This window comes from Sebastes fasciatus, chromosome 5, assembly GCF_043250625.1.
Source record: "Sebastes fasciatus isolate fSebFas1 chromosome 5, fSebFas1.pri, whole genome shotgun sequence".
Classification (NCBI taxonomy): Eukaryota; Metazoa; Chordata; class Actinopteri; order Perciformes; family Sebastidae; genus Sebastes; species Sebastes fasciatus.
This window is the reverse complement of record NC_133799.1, coordinates 1,532,561-1,557,170: the sequence shown is the minus strand read 5'-3', so window position 1 is coordinate 1,557,170 and position 24,610 is coordinate 1,532,561. Positions and strand designations below refer to the sequence as shown.

Below are 24,610 nucleotides of genomic sequence, written 5' to 3'. Positions count from 1 at the left end.
CTGCAGGTAGAGGTGCGAGTCTGCAGGTGCAGGTGGAGGTGTGTGAGAATGCAGGTGCAGGTGTGTGAGAATGCAGGTGCAGGTGGAGGTGTGTCTTTCACTCACCTTGTTCATCTTCCAGCCGAACATGAAGGCGGTGGTGAGGTTCTGGTTCGGACCGGAGTACAGTTTGAGCACGGAGAAGTCGCACCTGTAGAGCGCGCTCATCATGTCGCGCACGGCGCCCTGCAGGCTGCCCGCATCACCCGGATACAGAGCCTGCCAGATGTGCCACATGGGCTCGTACAGGTAGAACACACCTGGATGCTGGTTGAACAGCTCGCCCAGGAACGAGGATCCTGTCCTCCAGGTGGCGTGCAGGTAGATGTTCACCCGGGTCCGGCTCCGGTTCACCGCGTGCTGCTGCTGCTGCTCCTCCTCGGTACCGTTAACATGATGAAGATGATGTTGATGATGATGGTCCCAGAGCTGCGCCACCGCGTCCTGCAGCTCCGGACATCTGGACTGCTGCTGCAGCAGGTTGTTACCGCGCACACCGGATTTATCCCGGTAGTCCAACACGTAGGGGATCAGCAGCAGCAGACCTGAGTACATCAGGATCAACAGCAGGTACTTCTTGTGGAGCCTCCTCTTCATCTCCTCTCTAACGCTCAGCTGCTGCTTCTTCCTCTTCTGCTCCTTCTTCTCTGGAGGCTCGCAGCGCGCTGAGAGGCGGCGGAGCTCTGACCGGAGGATTTATATCTAGGGGGTTTAACCTCGTTAACCACGCCCCGTTAAAGACACAACTACCACATTAATACCTTCTCATGTTCACAGTCAAATACACGATGGAATGGATATAAATGTCTAGTTTGTGCTCATTTCTGTGTAAAACAGTCATAAAACGACGCAGAAGGAACTCCGTTAAATCAGATATCTCTCTAAGAAGAGTCTTTGACGACAAGAGGACAACCTACCATAACATCGCTGTAGAGGTGCAATCCATTATGGGAGATTTCATTTCATTTTTAATTTAATTTCTTTTAAGTTTAGTTTTATTCTATTTATTTATTTATTTATTTATTTATAGGGGTTGGGGTTAAGTTGAGTTTTTTTAAGTTTTATTTTTCAAGTTTTTTGTAAACTTGAAATTTTTTTCAGTTTATTTTATTTCTTTTATGTTTATTTTTTCCAAGTTGTTTTTTTTTAAGTTTCAGTTTTTTTTTCAGTTTTATTTTTCAAGTTTTTTAAGTTTATGTTTTATTCTATTTATTTATTTATTTAAGTTGGAGTTTTATTTTTCAAGTTTTTTGTAAACTAAATTTTTTTTTAAGTTTAAGTTTAATTTTATTAATTATTTTTTTCAAGTTTAAGTTTATTTTTTAAGTTTTATTTTTCAAGTTTTTTAAGTTTAAGTTTTATTATTTTATTTCTTTTAAGTTTAGTTTTTCAAGTTGTTTTTTTCAAGTTTTATTTTATTTTTATTTGTTTTATTTGTATTTTAAATGAGTACTATTGTGTTTATTTCTTTGTAAAACATAAATAGATGAGCACCGTTAAATTGGAGATATCAAAGAGTCTTGACGACAAGAGGACAACCTACCTACCGTGACATCGCTGGAGAGGTGCAATGCATTATGGGAGATTTAATGAGACATTAGCGGACTCTTTGTTAGTAGTGTATTTAATCTGTAATGTGTTAGTTTCATCAATAGATATTGAATGTTTTCGCTGCCTCAAGTTGACAGTTTTAAACACGAACTTTTATATTAAATACACGGTGGAATATTGGTTATAAAAACGATATAAATGTCTAGTTTGTACTTATTTCTTTGTGAAACCGCCATAAAACGACGTAGATGAGCTCCATTAAATCAGATATCTCAAAGAGCCTTGAAGGGAAGATGTTCCAACGGATAGTACCTAACGTAATCTGTCTGTATTTGTTATAAAAGCGTTACAGAATTAGTACTTTGAGCTTATTTTTTTGTAAAACAGTCATAAAACTACGTAGAAGGAGCTCCGTTAAATCAGATATCTCAAAGAGTCTTTGACGACAAGAGGACAACCTACCGTAACATCGCTAGAGGGGTGCAATGCGTTATGGGAGATTTAATGAGAAATTAGCGGTCCCTTTTTATTTATATAAATTGTTTTTGTTTTTAAGTTTTATTATACATTTTGTATTTTATTTATAAGTTTATTTTTTTCAATTTTTTCAGGTTTTATTTTTCAAGCTTTTTTTTAAAGTTTTATTTTATATTTAATTTATTTTCTTTTAAGTTTAGTTCAAGTTTTTTAAGTTTAAGTTTTATTCTTTTTATTTATATCACATTTTTTTTAAAGTTTAAATTGTTGTTTTTTTCAACTTTTTTCGTAAAGTTTAAGTTTTTTTCAAGTTTATTTTTCATTTTATTTCTTTTATGTTTAGTTTTTTCCAAGTTTTTTTTTTTTTAAGATTAAGTTTATTTTTTAAGTTTTATTTTTAAAGTTTTTTATTTATCTTATTTTAAAATTGAAACAGATTTACTTTATTTTGATTTCGCGCATTCGCCCTCATTTGTTGTTGAGGCAAACTGGTAGAGTCTAGAAGGGAACCCACAAGTTGGAGAAACTCTCGCGAGATGCTTAAATTAAGCATCGCATTGTCTCTTGAATAGGCGGTCGGGCATCAAGTCTCGCGAGATATGCAATATGTGGGCTCCCTTCTAGGTACTACCTTGTTGAAGGCAGACGCAGCGCCATACATCCTCTAAAACTGTCGTTCCTTCGCAGATAAATGTCATTATCTGACATGTTCTGGTTCGTGGCGACTCTTTAGCTTTCAGACTCAACAGGGCTTGCATCCAGACGGTGACAGGCAGCTTACATTAGCTCTAAATGTAGTTCAACTGAAGCTAACTGAAGCAGCATCATGACTCACTGGAGCCTCTTCGAGAAGGAGACCGAGAGAGAAACCAGGAGGCTGATCAGATGTATCAGCGGGATGGAGGAGGACGAGGACGACCAGAACCAGAACCTGCAGCTGGCTCTCAAGTTCGCCTCGTCCAACTTCAAGTGGGTTAGACACTGACAGCATGCTAATGTGATGCTAACATGCTAATGTGATGCTAGCCTGCTAATGTGCTAGAGTGGTGCAATGCATTACAGGAGATTTAATGAGAAATTAGAGGTCCCTATTTATTTATATTAATTGTTTTTGTTTTTAAGTTTTATTTAATTTTTTATTTAATCTATACATTTATTTTTAAAAAAAAATTTCAGGTTTTATTTTTCAAGCTTTTTTTTTAAGTTTTATTTTATTTTTTATTTAATTTCTTTTAAGTTTAGTTCACATCTTTTAAGTTTAAGTTTTATTCTATTTATTTGTATCAATTCTTTTTTCTTTCTTTTTTTAAGTTTTATTTTTCAAGTTTTTTGTAAAGTTTTATTTTTTTAAGTTTATTTTTCATTTTATTCTTTTATGATTAGTTTTTCCCAAGTTTTTTAAGTTGAAGTTTTATTATGTTATTTCTTTTAAGTCTAGTTTTTCAGGTTTTCTTTATTTTTTAAGTTTTATTTTATTTATTTATATCAATTATTTTCTAAGTTTAGTTTTTTTTCATTTTTTAAGTTTTATTTTATTTCATCTATGTTATTTGTCCTTTGTATAAACCTGTGGCTTCTTGACCTCTCCTGAAACATTTTTTTTTTTTTTTTCATTGACTGGATTTTGTGCAGTTTTATATATGTGCAAATAAATACATAAAAAAAACATAGTAACAGTGTCCTCTGTTTACAGGTTTCATCGGTTCTTGGACGTGGACAGTCATAAAGTCCAACGCAGTATAACAGGGTGAGTCTGTGGTGCTGGTTGTTGCTCTTCTCTCTCTTGCACTGTCTATAATTATATATATATATCTTATCTATAAATATAGATAGATATATAACAAATTCTGACTTTACAAAGATAATAAGGTTCAGTTTTGATTGACATTGTCAGAGATGTTTATTATTGAGGTTGTAGTTTTAGTGGTGTTGAACTGGACTGCATTCTATTGACAGGTGTTTCTAATATTTTGGCCACTCTATTTACATACATGAGAGGGGCAGAATATTAGAAACACATTTCAATATAATGTACTCCAGAACAACACCGTCCACCTCCCACTACGACCTCAATAATACACATTAAGTAGAATTATTACCTTCCTGACAGTGTCAACAAAAAGTGGCAGAGCTGTTGTATTAGATTATACAAGTGTACCCATTTGTTTTGTTTATATAGCAGGGACAATGCACAATACATACTGTATATATTGTATAGGGCTGCAGAATTCATCACAATTTTTATCGAAATCGCAATATGGTCTACTGCAATTTTTAAATCGCAGGATGAAGAGGAAATAGCAATATTTGTTTAAGGTTATTTGTGTGTCAAAATAGCATTTTAAATTTAATATTGTGGTGCTGCAGAGATGTCCTGGCCTTCACATCATATTCTACAGGTTTAAGAAAACATCTTTGTTTGGTTCAGATCCCCGCATAAATCACACCATAATCTACTGTGTTTCCAGAATCTATGAGAAGCTGATGGTCCACTCAGACGAGAGTAAAGCAGAAAGCTGGAAGAGGCTGACTGAAGAGTTCCTGAACTCACCTTTACCCAACACAGATGGAACAAAGGTAGGACGCAGCAGACAGATAATTAACTCATTAATGGAGTCAAAGAGTCACATATTCATTTTGTGTTTTTCTGTTTTTTACAGAATGATGCTCACTACAGCGTCCTGTCGCTGCTGCTCTTCTTATCGGGGTCCCCCTCCAACACAAACTTTACTGAGAGACCCAGAATAAAGGAGGCTGGTGAGTCTCACAGAGGCTTTGTTTTACTTATTGTGAAGCTTTTTTAATTCTTTTAAGGACGCTTCCATGTCCATGTTGATCATTATGGCTTCATGTTGTGTCTGCAGAAGAAGTGGACGACTTTGACTGGCCTAAATATCTGATGGAGGGTGAGGACATAGACATCGGACCGTACCCAGACACCCCCGTGAGTAAATCAGAACCACCACCTTTTATGGACATGAATGACCTCAGTGTAGTTGGATCTCTTTCTAAATCAGTCCCGACTGGTTTCTAGGAGTGGTCTGAGGAGGAGAGCGAGGACGATGACAGCCAGCAACCAATCAGCAGGGAGGACTCTGGGATCCAGGCGGACAGAACGCCGCAGGACGACCAGGACAACAACAACAAGACAGTTCCAGTCACATGGAAAGGTGCAGACAGCATCTTCACACACACGAACATCTGTGTGTCTCCACGTTGAAGCTGGTTTTGAATATGAGAATAATTCCAGTTTGTATCTTCACCCAGTGGGTGAGCCTGACGCCCGGGTCTGGCTGGAGCAGCACGTAGTGACTCCGTACTGGGTCGCTCATGCTCCTCGTTTTCCTCACAGCCTACATTTACACTCCAACCTGCTCAATGTATGGTAAGTTAACTCTTCTACAGGACTTTAGAATATTATGACGGCGTATCAGGGCCATGCTAGGTAAAAAAAATTATAAATTACAGAGCCGAGGGAGGGGGGTAATATTCAGAGAAAAAACTTGGAATACATGAGAATAAACTCTGATATTTTCTGAAATTAAAGTGGTAAATTTACGGAAAGAAACTCACAAATTTATGACAAAAAAACTTGAATATTCTCTGAGATTATAAAGTCATACATTTACAAGAAAAACTCAAATATTTTCTGAGAATAAAGTGATAAATTTACGAGAAAAAAAACTTGAATGTTCTCTGAGATTATAATGTCATAACTTTACGAGAAAAAAATGCACAAATTTCTGAGAAACAAAACTCAAATATTCTTTGAGATTAAATTGGTAAATTTATGAGAAAAATACTTGAATATTCTCAGAAATCTTGCGTCAAAAAGTATTTACGTTTTGTACAGGCCCAAAAGACGTGGTAGTGATTGGCTTCCTGGGAAAGAAAATACGCATTTTTGTATTAGTTGTAGCAGAAATGCAAACACATTTTCAGGTTTGAGATCTTCAGATAATTAAGTGGTCTAAAAGATAGCATGTTAGCGTTCTTTCAATAGTGTTTTATTTTTTGCTAATTTGGCAGCTGTGTCAGATTAAACTCTCCTAAAATAACTAATAACTCAGTTTAAATAGTATTGGACCAAAAATGATTTAATACCAGTCAATAATAATGTCTAATACTGACTCATAATGTGCCTGTTTATCAGTTGATCACTTGAAAATAGACTGGTTGGTGACATTTGTGAGTAGAAGTGATTAGAGAAGTTAACCCTCAGCGTGTCTCTTCTCAGGGATCAACACTTGTATAACACGGATCCGTTGTATCTGCCAGAAGAGAAGGCCTTTGTCACAGAGACACAAGTCATCCGGGAGACGCTGTGGTGAGACGTGACTGTGATCATTGTACAAACTTACAAAGAAATATATTTCTCACATGTAATGCCTTTTATTATCCTGTAGATCCCAAACATTTGTTGGTTTTTAGAGAACATTATTCTCGTGTCAACACCTCGATGTTGTGTTGTCAGAAAGCTGAGCTGTGTGTTGTGTTGCAGGCTTCTCTCCGGGGTGAAGAAACACTTTATATTCCAACACCACGACGGAAAAGTGTCAGTGAGGAACAACGTGGTGGTGACTCATTTGACCAGCGTGAGTTTAAATCTCTTTATATTTTAATAAAAGTGTCTTTAGCCGGTCGTACTGTAGGAAACACTGTGTGTTTTCTCTCTCTCTGTCGCTGCAGAACTGTCTGCGCTCGGTTCTGGAGCACATCGCCGTATACGGCCAGGCGGTGTTCAGGCTGCAGAGGTTCATAGACGAGGTGACGGGCCACAGCTCGGAGCCGTGCCCGCCGGGATCCGGTTCCTCCTACAGCTCCAAGAAGGGCTCCGAGCCTCCCTTCAGGACCTACCAGGCCTTTGTGTGGGCACTCAACAAGTACTTCACCAGCTTCAAAGAGGAGCTGACCACAATTGAGAGGGAGATCATATGTAATGGTAAAGTACAAGTATGTTTAGAGGGGGCTTTGAAACAGTTGGGTAACTCTGGATAGGATGATTTACCTCATCACATCACCGTGTAACAGCGGCGTAAGATAACGCTCGTATCACAATTCAACAATACAGGTTTGTAACATGGTGTATCCTGTACTAGACTCTCAGCCTTTTGAGTTACACAACACGCCAGTGAAATGCCGGCAAGGTCAACTTAGTTCATCTTAGTGTCAAAGGAAAACGTAACTTCTTGCCAAAGGGTGAGCCTCAGGGACCGTGTCCACCAAAGTGTCTTTTTCCCCAGCTGAAAACGCTCAGCCTGGGGCGCTTGAGAGCACTTTGAGTGCAGCTGAGACGCTCTGGTTGCGTCTGGTTGCTATGATACAGAATATCCGCGGTAAAGTAAACATGTCGGCACCAAGTAGAGTACTCGCTCTGGATGAAGGCTGAAGCACGAAGGGAGAGAGAGGACGGACCTGCAGGTCTGTGTGAGTTCATGAGATTTTATAGGGGAGGAAACATTTCGGCGAGTTCCATCGTTCAGTTCAGATTCAGATCAACTTTATTATCCCACACTGGGAAAGAAGGCATAATTAGCTATAGAGCCATGGATTTTAATAACGCAGTGGATAGTTTTGCAGGAAACTGATAAGGAAGAAATGCCTGTTTTAACGTCAGATAGCTGCCACTGTGTGTTTATGGCTCTTTAATGAATAGTACAGTAATTCAGAATCAATCAATCAAATTGTTTTAATAAAATAGATATTAAAGAATGACCACCTGCTGCTCTCTGTACAGTATCAATGGCTGTATCAAACATCTGTCCCCACCCCTGGTTACCAGTATTTAATGTAAGTCTTCAGTCAGCCGGTGTCTGATGCATCTTCCTCTCTTGCAGATGAGACGGTGACCCTGTCTGCAGTCCTGGAGCGACTCACCCCTCACTTGGCCCAGATCAAAGTGCTCCACAAAGTCTTCTGCACCGGGGTCGCTGAGGTCCCCCCCGACACCCCCAACGTGGTCCGGGCCTCTCACCTGCTCAACACCCTGTACAAGGCCATCATAGAGTACGACAGCGTCGGGGAGGCGTCAGAGCAGGCGGTCAGTTTGTCTTCCTGAGTATTAAAGCTCTGTGAAGGAAACCGTCTGTATGTCTGATCGTCCCTGTGTGTGTCCTCTTCCCTTCTAGGTGGCCTTGTTGTTCTCTCTGTGGACGGAGACAGTCAGACCGTATCTGGAGATCGTGGATGAATGGATTGTTCACGGCCACCTGTTTGACCCGGCTAAGGAGTTCATCATCCAGAGGTATGTAGCTGAGGTTAGTGAACGAGGATAGAAGATGTGTTGGTGGCTACACTATAGTAAGTTTCCTTCTATTCCGCTCAGGAACAAAGACGTCCCAGTGAACCACCGGGACTTCTGGTACGCCACCTACACGCTGTACAGCGTGTCTGAGACGGTGGACAACGAGGAGAAGCTGAGCAACGACGCCGCCAGCGGCAGCTCCGGAGGGGACCAGAGCTCCAGCAACAGGCAGCTCACCATGGTGTCCTTCCTCAAACCCGTCCTCAAGCAGATCATCATGGCCGGGAAGTCCATGCAGCTGCTCAAAAACCTGGACTGCAAGGAGACGGAGCAGTCAGACAGATCCTCCAGAGGTCAGTGTTCTGTTTGGGATGGGCAGATCGATACTCACAAGTACTCATTTGGTATCGATTCCTTTTAAAAAATATCGACAATAAAATTAAACTAGAATGGCACTCTGAGAGCGCAGACCTCCGCCAAGCTGCCCGAGGACGAACCTTGCACGCAGTTGCACACTTCCACATCAGACATGTAGGTCTGCAGAGAGCGAGCTGAATGTCGGATAATGGGAGAATGGCAGAAAGGAAAGGTAGCGTCGTGTGGTGCTACTTTTTCCCCTGCAGAAAAAATGACTAAGAAACACGAGTAACTTCTTTAAACATAAAAAAACAACTCAAACACAAAACACAAAAACAAGAACATGCCCGTTCATCCATCATTCATCACAATCTCATTTTAAATTTGGTCGTTACATGAGTTTCAAGTTCTTTTTAAACTTGTGCACAACAATTAGAGTGAAGCCGTCGTTGGCAATAAAGATGTTGGATCTCAGACTCCCTCCAACAACGCTCATTAAACATGCAAGCTATAAAAAAAGAAGAAGGAAAATCACGCAAATGAAAGCAAAATGAGAATCTAAGACATAAAATAGTGTATAAAAATGTAGGGCTAAAACATAAACATGAATAAAATGTAAAATAAAGTAATATAAAAATGTTTTTTCTTCTTCTAAATATTACCAGAAAAATCACATTCACAGCTCCCAAAGTCCCAAAGTGCTCCACAGACAGACTCAGGAAATCCATCAAACTGTACAACACCTCTCTGGGGAGGAGGACGGTCTGCAGGACAGATAATGCACATTATGCACTTTAATAGACTTTTTAATTCTGCACACCACCAACAGCTCTACTCTGCACCTCATTAGACTGGTTTTACTGTATTCTACAAACAATGTACAGCTCTATTCTGCACTTTAGTCTATTTTTAAAAAACTCTCAACCTCAGTTCTTATCCTGTATTATATTCCATATTAGACATCTCTTAATCTCCTGCTCTCTACTGTATATCTCCTATATTTCATTTTTTATTATCCAGCATTATATCACTTCTTGCACTATATTCACATGTTTAATAGTCCCGTATCTCAGTTGTTACCCGGCACTATATTCAGTTTTTTTAAATCAAGATCTTTTTATTGGGGTTTTTTGCAGTATATAGCAAAGGTACAGCGCTATTCGGTAACCAAAAAAGAATGACAGGTATTAATATACATTATTAGCAGCTGGCACCAATGCCAACAAATAAACAAGTCAAAACAAAAGATTTATACAAACAACAAAACAATCCCTCCCCAGTCACTGCCAGCACGCCATATGGGAAGCTAACTGTCACGCCAATGACCTGCGATGAATGATTGAATACCGTGTGATGTAATCAAGCTGCACTTGGTAATCAAGTATTTACAGTGTCTGGAATGTATCTAAAAAAGGGCCCCATGCTTTCAGGAATTTCCCATGTGAATATTGAAGCGAGTATCTGATTTTCTCAAGCTTTAAGCAAGACATGATGTCCGCCAACCATTGTGTGTGAGTGGGAAGGGCAGCGCCCTTCCACCTGAGCAGGATTGCTCGCCGAGCCAGAAGGGAAACAAAGGATAAGGTACGTCGTTTTTCTGCAGTTAATTGCGTCTCACTTCCGGTGACCCCGAACAGAGCAACCAGAGGGTTTGGTTCTAATTTGACGTTTAACACCTGAGATAAAGTTTGAAAGATCTCCGTCCAATAGTTTGTAAGACTAGGGCATGACCAGTACATGTGAATAAGGGAGGCTTCACTGCTTTTGCACTTGTCACAGTTGGGACTAATCTCAGGATACATGCGAGACAGTTTGGCTTTTGAGATATGAGCCCTATGCACCACTTTAAACTGAAGTAAGCAGTGACGAGCACATAGAGAGGATGAATTAACCTGCTTCAGTATGGAATTCCACGTATCCGGTGATAGAGAGAGGCCTAAGTCCTCCTCCCATGCTGCTCGGAGCTTGTCCATGGGGGCACGCTTCAAGTCTGATATCATGCCATAGAGAGTGGAGATAAGTCTTTTGTGTGATGGATTTAAAGAAAGGATCGTATTGACAATTGTCGTGTCTGTCGATGCAGAGGAGCCGGACAACTGAGAGAGCACAAAGCGCCTTGCTTGTAGATATCTAAAAAAGTTGGACTTAGGAAGACTGAATTTTTTGCTTAGCTGCTCGAATGATGCCAAAGTATTATCTACAAATAAATCTTTGAAACGCACAATACCTTTCCTGTGCCATTCTTGGAAAACAGGGTCCTGAATAGATGGTTTGAAAAGATGATTTGACGCAATGGGGCTTAGAGTAGAGAAGCTGTCCAAGTCAAAGTATTTCCTGAATTGAGCCCATATTCTCAAAGAATGTTTAACTACTGGGTTCCCGATAGATTTCATTGAGGGGAGCGGAAGCGAGGATCCAAGCAATGCGAGAACAGACAGGTTATCGTTCGAGTGGAGTTCCATCGCTACCCAGTAAGGACAGTCGGGCTAATTGTAAAAGTAAGACCAAAACGCAAGACATCGCAAGTTAGCAGCCCAATAATAGAAACAGAAATTTGGAAGTGCCAGACCACCAGTAGCCTTGGTTTTTTGGAGATGAACCTTGTTAAGACGGGGACGCTTACCCTGCCATATATAGGCGGAAATAATTGAATCAAGTTGATTGAAAAAAGATCTGGGGATAAAAAGTGGTAGGGCCTGAAAGAGGTAGAGAAATTTGGGTAGGATGGTCATTTTGATGGAATTGATACGCCCCACGAGAGACATGGACAGAGGTGACCACTGTTTCAGTGTTTGTTTAATCTGGTTTAACAGAGCAATAAAATTCTCCTTAAACAAATCTTTGTACTTTTTCGTAATTGAGATGCCCAAATAGGAAAACTTATTTTTTTCAATTTTGAAAGGCAGGTTGGTGAGGTCTAAGGCTCGTGCTTCATCATTGATGGGAAAGAGCTCGCTTTTGTTGAGATTTAATTTGTATCCCGAAAATTGACCAAACTGATTGAGCAACGACAGAGCGGGGGGTAGTGAGGTACCCGGGTTTGAGACAAAGAGCAAGAGGTCATCAGCATAAAGTGAGACCCTATGCTCTGTGCTGCCCCTCCAAATACCAGATATGTCCCTGCAACTGCGGAAGGCTGTGGCAAGCGGTTCGATGGCCAAATCAAAAAGTATGGGGCTCAGAGGGCACCCTTGACGGGTTCCACGATGTAAGTTGAATGGTTTAGACTGCTGGGAGTTAGTACGAATTGAGGCTGAGGGATGCAAATATAGTAGCTTAATCCAAGAGGTAAATTTCGGGCCGAAACCAAATTTGTCCAGAACAGCAAATAAGTAGTTCCATTCAACGCGGTCAAATGCTTTCTCCGCATCGAGAGACACAACACACTCAGGGACTTTCTCAGAGGCAGAGTAGATGATATTGAATAGTCGTCGTATGTTAAAGTACGATTGTCTGCCCCTGACAAAGCCAGTTTGGTCTTCGGATATAATTGTAGGAATGCCATTCTCCAGTCTACGGGCTAGGACCTTAGCCAAAATCTTTGCATCTGTGTTTAAGAGGGAGATAGGCCTGTAGGAGGCACATTCGGTTGGGTCTTTACCTTTTTTAGAAATGAGAGTGATACAAGCCTCGGTAAATGATTGAGGAAGGGAACCTTGCCTACAGGATTCAGATAGGACTGAACATAACTGTGGGGAAAGTAGCGAGGAGAACTTTTTAAAAAATTCTGCTGGGAAACCATCGGGACCCGGACTCTTACCTGACTGCATTGAGGAAATTGCTAAAGCTATTTCTGCCTGAGATATGGGCTCTTCCAGTCTCTTCCTGAAGTCCAAAGAAAGTTGGGGAATATTTAGACTGTGCAGGAAGTCAAGAATTACATTACAATCGGCCTGAGACTCTGAGGTGTAAAGCTGGGAATAAAAATCCCTGAATGTCTCATTAATTTGTGAATGATCTGAAGTTATGTGACCATTTGACATTCGGATTTTAGAGATATTTTGTTTTGCTTTAAAGCCTTTGAGTTGGTTGGCTAGCATTTTGTCAGATTTGTCTCCATATATGTAAAACCTGGCCTTGTTTTTTAAAAGCAAGTGTTCAGTTGAGTGAGTTGTAAGCAGGTCAAATTTGGTTTTGAGTTCTAATCGTTTTTTATAAAGGTCTGGACTTTGAGTCTGAGCATATTGTTTGTCAATCTCTCCAATTTGGTGGGCCAGATCCAAGCGCTCTTTATAGGATTTTCTCTTCACTTGAGCGGTGTATGCTATGATCTGCCCCCTAAGATAAGCTTTAAGAGCATCCCATACAATTAGGCTAGAGGTTTCAGGGGATATATTAGTAGTAAGAAAAAAGGCTATCTCTTTCTCCATATGTTTCACAAAATTATCGTCAGACAGTAGGGTTGAGTTAAACCGCCAGTGCCTGCTCCTCTGTGGGAGGCCAGGGAGGGACATGGTCAAACCAATAGGAGCGTGGTCTGAAATGACAATACTCTGATAGGCGCAGGACTGAACCAGCGGGACTAGTTGGTTGTCGATAAAAAAATAATCAATCCTGGAGTATGTATGATGGACGTGCGAGAAGAACGAGTATTCCCTATCGTTTGGATGTAGAGAGCGCCACACATCACAGACACCGTAGTCAGAGAGAAAGGCTTGAATGAAAGAGGCTGATTTACTTATTGTGCTGGGGTTAGTGGAAGATCGGTCTAAAACTGGGTCTAGCCAACAATTGAAATCACCACCAAGTATGAGAGAGTATGTGTTGAGGTCTGGCAGCAGAGAAAATAAATGTTCGAAAAAACCTACATCATCTGAGTTAGGGGCGTACACGTTCACAAGCACTACCAGTGTGTCATATAATTTCCCAGATACAATAACATATCGACCGAACTTGTCAGCAATCACATTGTGTGGTTCAAAGGAAATACTTTGACTGATAAGGATTGAAACCCCTCTGGCTTTGGCTTGGAAAGCGGAGTGAAATTTCTGCCCCATCCAGCCTGACAGAAGGCGACCACTGTCTGAACTGCGAATATGGGTTTCTTGCAGGAAGGCTATTTCTGTTTTAAGTTGTTTGAGGTGTGAGAAAACCTTCTTTCTTTTAATGGGGTGGTTCAAACCCTTGACATTCCAGCTCTGTAGTATTAAGTGCCTATCCATGCAGCTTGACTAAAAAGGTTAGGACGTGAGCACAGTATTCAAGTGGTTGCTTTAAGATACAGCTGTAGCAGGTCAGTGGAGACCAGGAGTGACTAGTGTACAGTAATAGGTTTGTGTAAGTTACTAAGGTGTTACTGGCAGTGACATATCCCTTCCCCCCACCCCCCTCCCCAACCAAGAAAACTGCTAAAAAAGAAAGCAGCAAGCTCTTCAGAACAAACATTGCACAACAACAACTCTTCCTGTCTTAAACTAAATTAACTGCTGCTCCGGTATACATACAAAAGTAGATTACAAGCACCTCTTAAACAATATTTTGGCTTAAACAATCAACTTTATGAACTGTGGAAGCTGGGAAGCTCTAGCACGAGTTTCAGAAATCAGAAATCAAATTTAAAAACAAAATTTCACCAAAACCATAGAAGCAGGAATCAGACAGTCATACGGAATTGTGATTTCAAAGTAGACGGAAATAAAAGGGAGAAAACATGGATTCACTTGTGCCATACCAGATAGCTAAATAGTTGAATTAACGGTACAGGACAAGACCCACTGAAGTACTAACAAACGTAGAATAACCAGTCTTTAAAATGATAATTCCAGTTTGAAATGTGAACTAACTGTTCAACTGGCCCTTTAAAATCCAGCGCAGATTCTCATTTAAAGGCATCACACTCAGAGAGGGCAAAGCTGTCATATGATAACAGCTCCAGAGAGCCAGTATAGAACCAGGCTCAATAAAGTCATGTTTGCTTGTAAATGTTTGCAACTGTCTGTATATGTAGCTTTACAAGAGAGCAGCGCAGAAACACGTGTATAGTCTGGATAAATGAACCGATGTAAACAAACCCACGTGACAGTTAACATGCAGCACTACGTGTAAACTGGTAGGGCTATAGACAGTGCTACCTCTCATCCAGTGGGTCCATAGTTACTAAAGAGTCCCTTTATGAATGTTCCGGTGACCTGCGGAGGCTGCTGATGTACTTCTGTGCCTCGTCCACTGAGCTGATCCACTTTCTGGCTCCGCTGGACAGCGTCAGCCGGAGCCGGGCTGGGTAGAGCAGAGCAGGCTTCTGTCCCAGTTGATAAAGTTCTGCCATCACGTCCCTGTATTCCCCCCGCTGGTTCACAACTTCAGGGCAGTAGTCCTCCAGAACACGGATGGGCTGGCCACGGAACTCCAGTGTACCTCTCCGCCGTGCCTCTCTGATGAGCAGATCCTTCGTCTGATACCGGTGCAGGCGGAGAATAACCGGGCGCGGTCGCTGTCCGGGGGCCGGTTTAGCAGCTAGGGAGCGGTGGGCCCGGTCCAGTTCTGGGAGGGATGGCAGTGTCTCGGTACCGAACACCTCGCGCAGCAAATTTGAGAAGAATTCAGTGGGGCGTCCGCTTTCAATGGACTCCGGGAGACCCAGGATCCGGATGTTCTGGCGCCTGCTTCGGCTCTCCAGGTCGGTGACCTTAGCCTTTAGCCTAGCATTATCCTCGCTCAGGGTGGTGCACACGTTCTCCAGATCCACGACTCTTTGGCTGAGGTCTTCTGCAGCTAGTTCCAAGGAGGAGACCCGTTGGCCGTGGTCCTCCACTGTGAGCCGTGTTTGGTCTAGTTTGGAGTCCAGCTGGCTGAATGATGTTCTGAACTCAGTAGCTAGCGCATCACGGTGTTGCTCGAGCAGCGTGGTGATAGCCTCCAGTGTTAAGCTAACGTTAGCATCTTCTTTTTTGCTCCCCTTGGCTCCTCTCGAAGTCATTGTGAAAAATAAAAGTGTCGGTCAGGAGAAAAATTAGATAAATAAAAAAAAGGTTTCGTTTTGGCGTGGAAGTTAGAGGGCTGGATGGTATGACAATGAAAAGTTTACCGGAGCACCGGCTAGTGCGTCTACTCCATCTGCCTATCGACCGGAAGCTCGTAGCTATATTCAGTTTTAACAGTTTCTTCATCTCCTGGTATTTTTAAATCTGGTATATTTTTTATACTTTATAGTTTATACTTTGTACTACTAACTTGTGCCTTTTTACTAATATGTTTGCACTATTGAACTGTGATGCTGGAAATTTGAATTTTCCCTCTGGATCAATAAAGTTACCACCTGTCTACCTACCTCTCTACCTGTCTACCTCTCTACCTGTCTACCTACTTACCTACCTACCTACCTCTCTACTATCTGCCTCTCTGCCTCTTTACCTCGCAATTTAAGAAATGATCAGTATCGGTAAAATTGGAACAGAAAGTACCTGGTATCGCCCGTCCCTACTGTGTTCCCCTCAACTACTTCAGGTTTCAGATTGTTTTTTACTAAACAGAGTAGTCACAGTGTTGCTGTATGTTTTTGTGTTGCAGATGCAGAGAGGAAGAGTTTATACACTTTGTTTCTGGAGTCGGTTCAGTCACGTCTCTGCAGCCAGGAGGAGTCGCCCACCGACACCGTGACCGAGCAGCAGGCCACGAGGAGGAGCCTCATCAAGATGCAGTCCATCATCACTCAGCACCTGGAGATAGAAGACGTCCACGACCCGCTGCTGGCCATCAACTTTGCCAGGTGAGCAGCTACCGCTACGTTCACCTCACAGGTAACTCTTCAGACTATCAGACTGACTTCAGTTCTGCTCAGAAATAAACAGTGAAGCACATTAAAACGCTAGAATATGAAAAACACTTTGATAATCCTCAGCTGTTATCCTTTCAGGAAGAAAGCTCAATTATATAATGGTTTTATAATCTCTCAAATGGTGCTGTCCAAAGATGTCAGAGGGATTATATATTATATATAGTGTGTATTTATATATTTTTGTCCCAGACTGTTGTTAAATCCAGAGAGTTTTTAAGTAGCTCTGGTGTGTGTTCCCCCGTCAGGCTGTACCTGGAGCAGAGTGACTTCCACGAGCGTTTCTCTGGAGGGGATTTCATCGTGGACCGCTCCTCTCAGGCCGTCACCTGCCAGACGTTCGAGCTCACGCTGCGCTCCTGTCTCTACCCGCACATCGAGAAGAGGTACATTGAATGCTGCGGCAACCTCATGAGGACTCTGAAGAAAGACTACAGGTGAGCATCTCTCCTGGGGTTATATGAGATTACATACAGCATATAGATCCTTTAGAGTGCCTTGATGTGTCCTCAGGCTACTGGGATACCTCCAAGCTATGAGGAACTACTTCCTGCTGGAAGCCGGAGACACCATGTACGACTTCTACACAGCTATCTTTGACAAGGTGCAGGAGAAGGAGAGCTGGCAGCAGCTGTCGTTCCTCAACGCTCAGCTGCAGGAGGCGGTGGGACAGCGCCACCCAGAGGACAGCAGCAGGTACTACATGTTTCTATGAGTGAAGGTGTGTCATGATGATCAGGAGGCTTATTTCTTATTGAAATTAGGAATGTCATGATTCCAGAAATTTACTAGTCAATACCAACACCAGTGAAATGCCACGATTCTCGATACCAATTCAAAACCACGGTAAAAAACTAAAGTAAAACAATAAATGAATGCACTTCAACATCCACGTTGTCATACGGGTTTTTGTTATGAAGTTAAACAAGTCATAATTCTCTCTCTATTATCTATTTAATATTGATGTCAAAACATCAATATTAAATTGATTTTGACACACTACAGTACAATCGGCAGGACGAGAGCTAGACTGAGCTGCTTACCGTCTGCCAACAGCTAACGTTAACTAGCTCTCGTCCTGCCGATATCAACACAGCTTTGTTGTTCACAATGTAGCATTATCAGGGAAAAGTAAAGGTCCGTCCCCTGAAAGCGTCGATAGTGAGTTTACTGCGTCACAAGCACATTTGCTATTGTCCTCAAGATGACGGGACACCGTTAGTCTCAAGTACGGTAAACGAGTACCGTCACATTTTCAGATATTTGGCATCGACTTAGTTCTGAAGTATCGGTTCTCGTGACAACATTTTCACCTCATCACTTCATATTTTATAGGTTGTCAATCTTCTTGGAGACCATGGACCCCGCCAGGAAAAAACATCCTGTGAATAATCTGGAAGTGCTGACCCTGGGTTACAAGGTAAGCAGTGTAAATATACCAGGGCTGTTGATCGATACAAATATTTAATCGCTATTAATCGCATGATTGTCCAGAGTTGTTTAAATTAATCACACATTTTTTATCTGTTCAAATATGCTGCTTTATGCAAATGTATGTATATATTTATTATTGTAAATCAATTAACACAAAACAATGACAGATATTGTCCAGAAATCCTCACAGGTACTGCATTTAGCATAAAGATTTATCATGTCCGAAAAAAATTCCAAAAAGAAGTCTGAAAAAAAGTCCCAACAAATGTCTGAAAAATATCAGAAAAAAAGTCTTGACAAATGTATGAAAAAAAGTTTTAAAAATTGTCCGAAATATGTCTGAAAAAAGTCTGAAAAATCTGCTCAAATCATAACATGTCAAACTGCAGCCCAACAGGCAACAACAGCTGTCAGTGTGTCAGTGTGCTGACTTGACTATGACTTGCCCCAAACTGCATGTGATTATCATAAAGTGGGCATGTCTGTAAAGGGGAGACTCGTGGGTACCCATAGAACCCATTTACATTCACACATCTGGAGGTCAGAGGTCAAGGGACCCCTTTGGAGCGTTATTTAACATCCTTCACGACAAGCTCGTATGACATTTTTTTCACCATTTTTTTCCTGACATTTTTCAGACTTTTTTAAAAAAAAAAATCAGACTTTTTTTTTTTTTTTTTAACTTTTTTTCAGACTTTTTTTTGAAAAATTTTTCAGAATTTTTATTCAACTTTTTTCAGACTTTTTTTTGAACATTTTTCAGACTTTTGTTTTTTACTTTTTTAAAAGTTTTTTTTAAAAGTTTTTTTCAGGCTTTTTATGAAAAAAATTTCAACTTTTTCGAACATTTGTCAGACTTTTTTTTTTAATTTTTTTTAACTTTTTTTCAGACTTTTTTCAACATTTTTCAGACTTTTTTTTAAAAGTTTTTTTTTTAACTTTTTTTCTGGCTTATTTTGAACATTTTTTCAACTTTTTCGAACATTGGTCAGACTTTTTTCTACTTTTTTGAAAAAAAAAATTTGTAACTTTTTTTCAGACTTTTTTTTAACATTTTGCAGACTTTTTTTTTTTTACTTTTTTTCAGACTTTTTTTTTTTTTTTAAATGTCAACTTTTTCAACTTTTTTCAGAATTTTTTTTTTAACATTTTTCAGACTTTTTTAAAAAAAAAATTGTAACTTTTCTGGCTTTTTTTGAAAAAAATTTCAACTTTTTCGAACATTTGTCAGACTTTTTTCTACTTTTTTGAAAAAAAAAAATTTTAACTTTTTTTCAGACTTTTTTGAACATCTTTTCAACTTTTTTCAGACTATTTTGAACATTTTTCAGACTTAATTTTAAACTTTTTTTTACTTTTTTTCAGGCTTTTTTTGAAAAAAATTTCAGAATTTTTATTCAACTTTTTTCAGACTTTTTTTTGAACATTTTTCAGAATTTTGTTTTTTACTTTTTTAAAAGTTTTTTTTTAAACTTTTTTTCAGGCTTTTTATGAAAAAAATTCTACTTTTTCGAACATTTGTCAGACTTTTTTTAAAAAAAAATTTCAGACTTTTTTCAACATTTTTCAGACTTTTTTTTAACATTTTGCAGACTTTTTTTTTAAACTTTTTTTCCGGCTTTTTTTGAAAAAAATTTCAACTTTTTCGAACATTTGTCAGACTTTTTTCTACTTTATTGAAAAAAAAAATGTAACTTTTTTTCAGACTTTTTTTTTGAACATTTTTTCAACTTTTTTCAGACATTTTTTTTTAACATTTTCAGACTTTTTTTAAACTTTTTTTCAGACTTTTTTTTAAACTTTTTTCAGACTTTGTTTTGAAAAAAATTCAACTTTTTCGAACATTTGTCAGACTTTTTCGACTTTTTTGAAAAGAATTTTTTAACTTTTTTCAGACTTTTTTTTTTAACTTTAAAAACTTTTTTTGACTTTTTTGAAAGTTTTTTTTTTTACTTTTTTGGAAATTTTTCTGACATTTTTTCTGACAAAACCCCTCACATATCTGTAGGTCAGAGGTCAAGGGACCCCTTTGAACATGGCCATGACAGTTTTTCCTCAACAAAAGTTACCATAAATTTGTAATGTTATTTAACCTCCTTGTTATCCTCCTGGTATGGCAAGTTGTGTTAATGCGTTAAAGAAATTAGTGGCGTTAAAATTAATTTGCGTCAATGCGTTATTATCACCTTTTTCAAACTGCCGTTGACTTACTGTATCTTCCTCTCCACAGGTTCCCTGGCCCGTTGACATTGTGATCAGCTCTGAGTGTCAGAAGATCTACAATCAGGTGTTTCTCCTCCTGCTGCAGATCAAATGGGCCAAATACAGTTTGGACACGCTTCGGTTCAGCGGTACGAGTCGAGGCCTTCAGGGTGTCACTTTAAAATCACCATGACAACACTACAGTACATTCTCCATCATATATAGTAGCTCCATTAGTTGATATGTATGAAAACCACTTGATCATGTGTGAACACCCTCAGGATATATGGAGCTTCTCTCCACCTCTACATTAATGTGTTTTGTTTTCTTGTAGATTTCACAGACGTCACTAAGAAGCTGGAGGAGGGGTCTCTGGCGGAGGAAGTGAAGGTCAAAGAGCCGATAAATCAACAGATTCACCGAATGTGTCTGCTGAGAGTCAAACTGATGCACTTTGTCAACAGTCTTCACAACTACATCATGACCAGGGTGAGAGGAGTCATTAAACAGAGCTGTTAACAGCAGGCAGGAGGAACTGATAACATTAATGGGGCACAAAATACCAGAACCACCACAGCAGCTAAATGCATCATCAGTCATGTTGTTATTTATGTGTAATTTCATGTGTAAACGTGACTGGCAAAAAATCAGCAATCTGAGACTCAGTGGCCGGTCAGCTGAAAACCGTCCGGTCTCAATCGGCTGCCGATCGATCGATGCATCTCTACTTGTCTGGTCCTTTAAGTTGAAAATCTCTGTCCGCATCGTCTCTTGGCAGATCCTTCACAGTACAGGACTGGAGTTTCAGCACCAAGTTCAGGAGGCTAAGGACCTGGACCAGCTGATCAAGATCCACTACAGATATCTGGCAACCATTCACGACCGCTGCCTGCTGAGGGAGAAGGTAAACAGCACTCACTCACAGGGAAGAGGTTGAACTGAAGGTCTGGTTGAGGGCAGGTATTGTTAACTACATTACATGTCTACCAGAGGTCTGGACTACGAAGCAGGATTTGGCGTTAGCGAGGTAACTTCAGGGTTAACCCTTCAGGGTTTTCCGTCCTACGAAGGTGGTTCACATCTTATCGGGGTAGATCACCATGGTAACTGATGCTGACCTGCTCCGGAGCAGGTTATGTTCCAGATCAGAGATCAACTCGTATAAAAGCACCTCCTACTGACCAATCAGAGCTCGGTGAGCAGATCGTATGATAATATCACACACAATATGAAGAAGTTACCGTCACAATCAGACTAAAAACAACACTGTTTAAACTGACAGATGCAGGAAGGACAGCTGGCTGGATGCTGGGGGTGTTTACCGCTTTGATTTATGTTTTTATATTTATTTTTTTACTTGCTCTTGAGTCTGTTTCACACCGCCAGAGACGGAGGACGCAGCTGAGAGAAGGTTGAAATAGTCATACACGCCTTATCGTAATTAATGGATAAAATGAGGTGTAACACATCCATCCATTACATATATTAATGTCATTATATCTAAACGACTATATCTGACTTTTGAGTTTTGATCTCGTTTGTTCGGGTTAGTGAAGCCAGATAAGGAGAAGATACCCTGGGTATGTTGAACTGGCTTCGTAGTACAGACCTCTGGTTTTCCTCAGCTGTAGCTGCACTGTAACCTCACTGAGAAGGCAGGGGGACAAAGAAATGAGTTTACAGTGAGGGATCAAAGAATGAATACACATCAATCACCTGTGAATGTTTTATTATATTATCTTGTTATTGTATTCCCTGTTCAGACTGAGGCCACTCAGTGTTTCCTTCTTGTATTTCTAACCCTCAGTGTTTCCTTCATGCATTTCTAACCCTCAGTGTTTCCTTCTTGTATTTCTAACCCTCAGTGTTTCCTTCATGCATTTCTAACCCTCAGTGTTTCCTTCATGCATTTCTAACCCTCAGTGTTTCCTTCATGCATTATAACCCTCAGTGTTTCCTTCATGCATTATAACCCTCAGTGTTTCCTTCATGTATTTCTAACCCTCAGTGTTTCCTTCATGTATTTCTAACCCTCGGTGTTTCCTCTGCTGTTGTGTTTTTCTCAGGTCAGTTTTGTGAAGGAGGCGATAATGAAGGTTCTCAATCTGGTGCTCATCTTCTCCGACCGCTGGCAGGCTGGATTTGGAGCCTGGAAGTAAGTTAGCGTTCATAGAAACTGGATTATAACCTGTGCTGCTGCAGCTTTATCGACCGGCCTGTTTTCTGTTTCACTCTCAGGATCGAGTCCATCGATAAAATGGAGTCCGATTTCAAAAACTGTCACATGTTCCTGGTGACGATACTCAACAAGGCGGTGTGTCGCGGCTCCTTCCCTCATTGTGAGTAGAACACTGATCCAGCTCTCTGATCTCCTATAAACTACACGTTAGATTAATTATCTGCTAGTTCTTTACTTTATATATCTTATGCACAGAAATAATTATGAAGAAGTACAGAAATAATTATGAAGAAGTAATCAGATCTTTGTTTTTCCTCCTGACAGTGGAGTCTCTGGCTCTCTCTCTGATGGCCGGCTTCGAGCAGTGCTGAGGAAACATGCATGTGTCTGTTCTGACTGGACTGAGTCTCATCGCTGTCTGTTCTCTGACTGCTCTCATTGTTCATGATGATGTGCAACGTATGATGTCATTGGTCATGATGATATGCAATGTGTGATGTCACTACCTGCTGCTCTGACTGTTGGAGACGGACCTGGACTACATGATTATCTGTCTGTTTAGGACCATCGTCAAACAAGCTACTTGTGAACAAACATAAACTTATTGTATAAAGCTGTTTTTATACGAGCCGTTATGTTGTTAATAATGTGTAAATAAATATATGGAGCACAATAAATATTGCACAATGATGTAGGTATATGCCATGTTGTTATTGAACATAATGTAACATTGCTTTATAATAACAATGTATTAATATTAGTATTGACACAGTAATCGACTAATGAAGAGGTGACACAGTGAAGCAGAATAACTGCAGATCGTCTCACTAGTTTGATTTCTTTAATGCTCTGAAATTCAGCTCTTGGTTTATAAATGATCATATCACAAGATATTTCAGTTGTATATATGAGTTGCTACGAGACTAAAGAAATTTAACTTATTTATTTACTTTCATGTGCCTGTTTTTTTGTTTTCTACTTTATTTTCTTGCTTTATTTTTATTTACTATGATTTCCTGTATAAATGGTTCTTTAAACCTGTTTGTCATCCATCATTTTTGAAAATATATAGTTATTGAAAGGGCATTTTCTTTTTTTTATTAGTTCTATCTAAATAAATAAATGACTAGATAAAATGCAACGGGAAGATTGTACATAAATAAATAAATACATACATTTAAAATAAATTAAAAGAATATTTTTTAAATTTATAACATAAATGAAAGGGAAAATTAAACAAGAGTAAATTAATAAATAATGGAATTAATACAAAGATAAATAAAGAAGCAAATTAAAATAAATGTCAATTCCTGTCACATTTGATTAATTGATTAATTGATTAATGATAAGGGGGAAATCTGTTAAATATGGCATGCGTGTTTGTGTGTGATTGTTTGTGTAAGAAATGCTAATAAAAATAATACCTCTAGAAATAAAAATAATATTTTATATATTTTGAAAAGAAAATAACAACAGCTAGGTGGGAATAAGTAATAAACCCTCTCAAGCCCTGCCAGGACCCTCCATACTACAATAACTGACACTTCTAAACATCACACTATTAATTTATTTATTATAGAGTCAGAATCAGAATCGTGTTTATTGCCAGGTGTAAGAGGTATACACTAGGAATTTGCTTTGGTTTTGTTGGTGCAAGTCAAACAGTATAATAACAAAAGAATAGATAAAAACGTTAGAATAAAATAAGAATAAAAAAATTGAAATTATACCAATGTACAAAATAAGCTATAAACAAAAATAAAAATACTATAAATACTATATTTAAAAACACAAACTTGTATTATATTTTGGAAATGATTATTATAGTTGTAGTTAATTTTTATCCATGTGTTGTGTATGGTGGGGGAGGGTATATATATATTTTTTAAATCAATTTAAAAATTTATAAAAAAAAGAAATACATAAATAAATAAAACTGAAAATTAAACAGAAGAGTAAATAAATACGGGAATTAATGTAAAGAAATAAAGAAAATTAAAACAAATATCATTTTCTGTTTATTTTACACATTACCATACACATTATCAATATATGTATATATATATATATGTATTTATATACATATATATATATATAATAATATATAATATATTTATAATATATAATAAAAAAAAAATTCTACCAATATACAATATACAAAATAAGCTATAAACAAAAATAAAAAATACTATAAATACTATATTTAAAAACACAAACTTGTATTATATTTTGGAAATTGTTATTATAGTTGTAGTTCATTTTTATCCATGTGTTGTGTGTGTGTTGGGGGAGGGTGTTTTGGCACTAATCACCCTCCATACCCTCCAGCAGCTTCTTACTGTACCGAACATTCCTT

The 24,610-nt window shown here is 39.1% G+C and overlaps 2 protein-coding genes across 4 annotated transcripts in view; one reads left to right on the top strand and one right to left on the bottom strand.

Annotated features, from left to right (window-relative positions):
* Positions 1–24,610, bottom strand: part of chst7 (carbohydrate (N-acetylglucosamine 6-O) sulfotransferase 7) — a 62,979-nt gene that overhangs the window by 7,370 nt on the left and 30,999 nt on the right. Inside the window, exon 2 of one of the 2 annotated variants that reach the window (XM_074636760.1) lies at positions 106–686. In XM_074636760.1, coding sequence (XP_074492861.1) covers positions 106–636 — 531 coding nt within the window. In that variant the 5' untranslated portion in view covers positions 637–686. Of the gene's footprint in view, positions 1–105; positions 694–24,610 lie in introns of those variants that run through there. The other variant, XM_074636761.1, reaches the window with a different exon arrangement.
* tubgcp5 (tubulin gamma complex component 5) lies at positions 2,632–23,198 on the top strand. 2 transcript variants are annotated; one of them, XM_074636737.1, is made up of 23 exons: positions 2,632–3,036; positions 3,761–3,814; positions 4,536–4,644; positions 4,728–4,824; positions 4,935–5,011; positions 5,102–5,237; positions 5,335–5,452; positions 6,305–6,394; positions 6,569–6,662; positions 6,757–7,009; positions 7,905–8,107; positions 8,196–8,311; positions 8,393–8,664; positions 16,175–16,373; positions 16,688–16,876; positions 16,953–17,135; positions 17,775–17,859; positions 20,104–20,224; positions 20,410–20,564; positions 20,854–20,979; positions 22,142–22,230; positions 22,314–22,414; positions 22,579–23,198. In XM_074636737.1, the coding sequence occupies exons 1-23, from the start codon at positions 2,894–2,896 to the stop codon at positions 22,623–22,625; spliced, it is 3,057 nt and encodes a 1,018-aa protein (XP_074492838.1). In that variant the 5' UTR covers positions 2,632–2,893; the 3' UTR covers positions 22,626–23,198. The 2 variants fall into 2 exon arrangements, with proteins under 2 accessions (XP_074492838.1, XP_074492837.1); XM_074636736.1 differs by having other exon boundaries at positions 2,634–3,036; positions 4,932–5,011.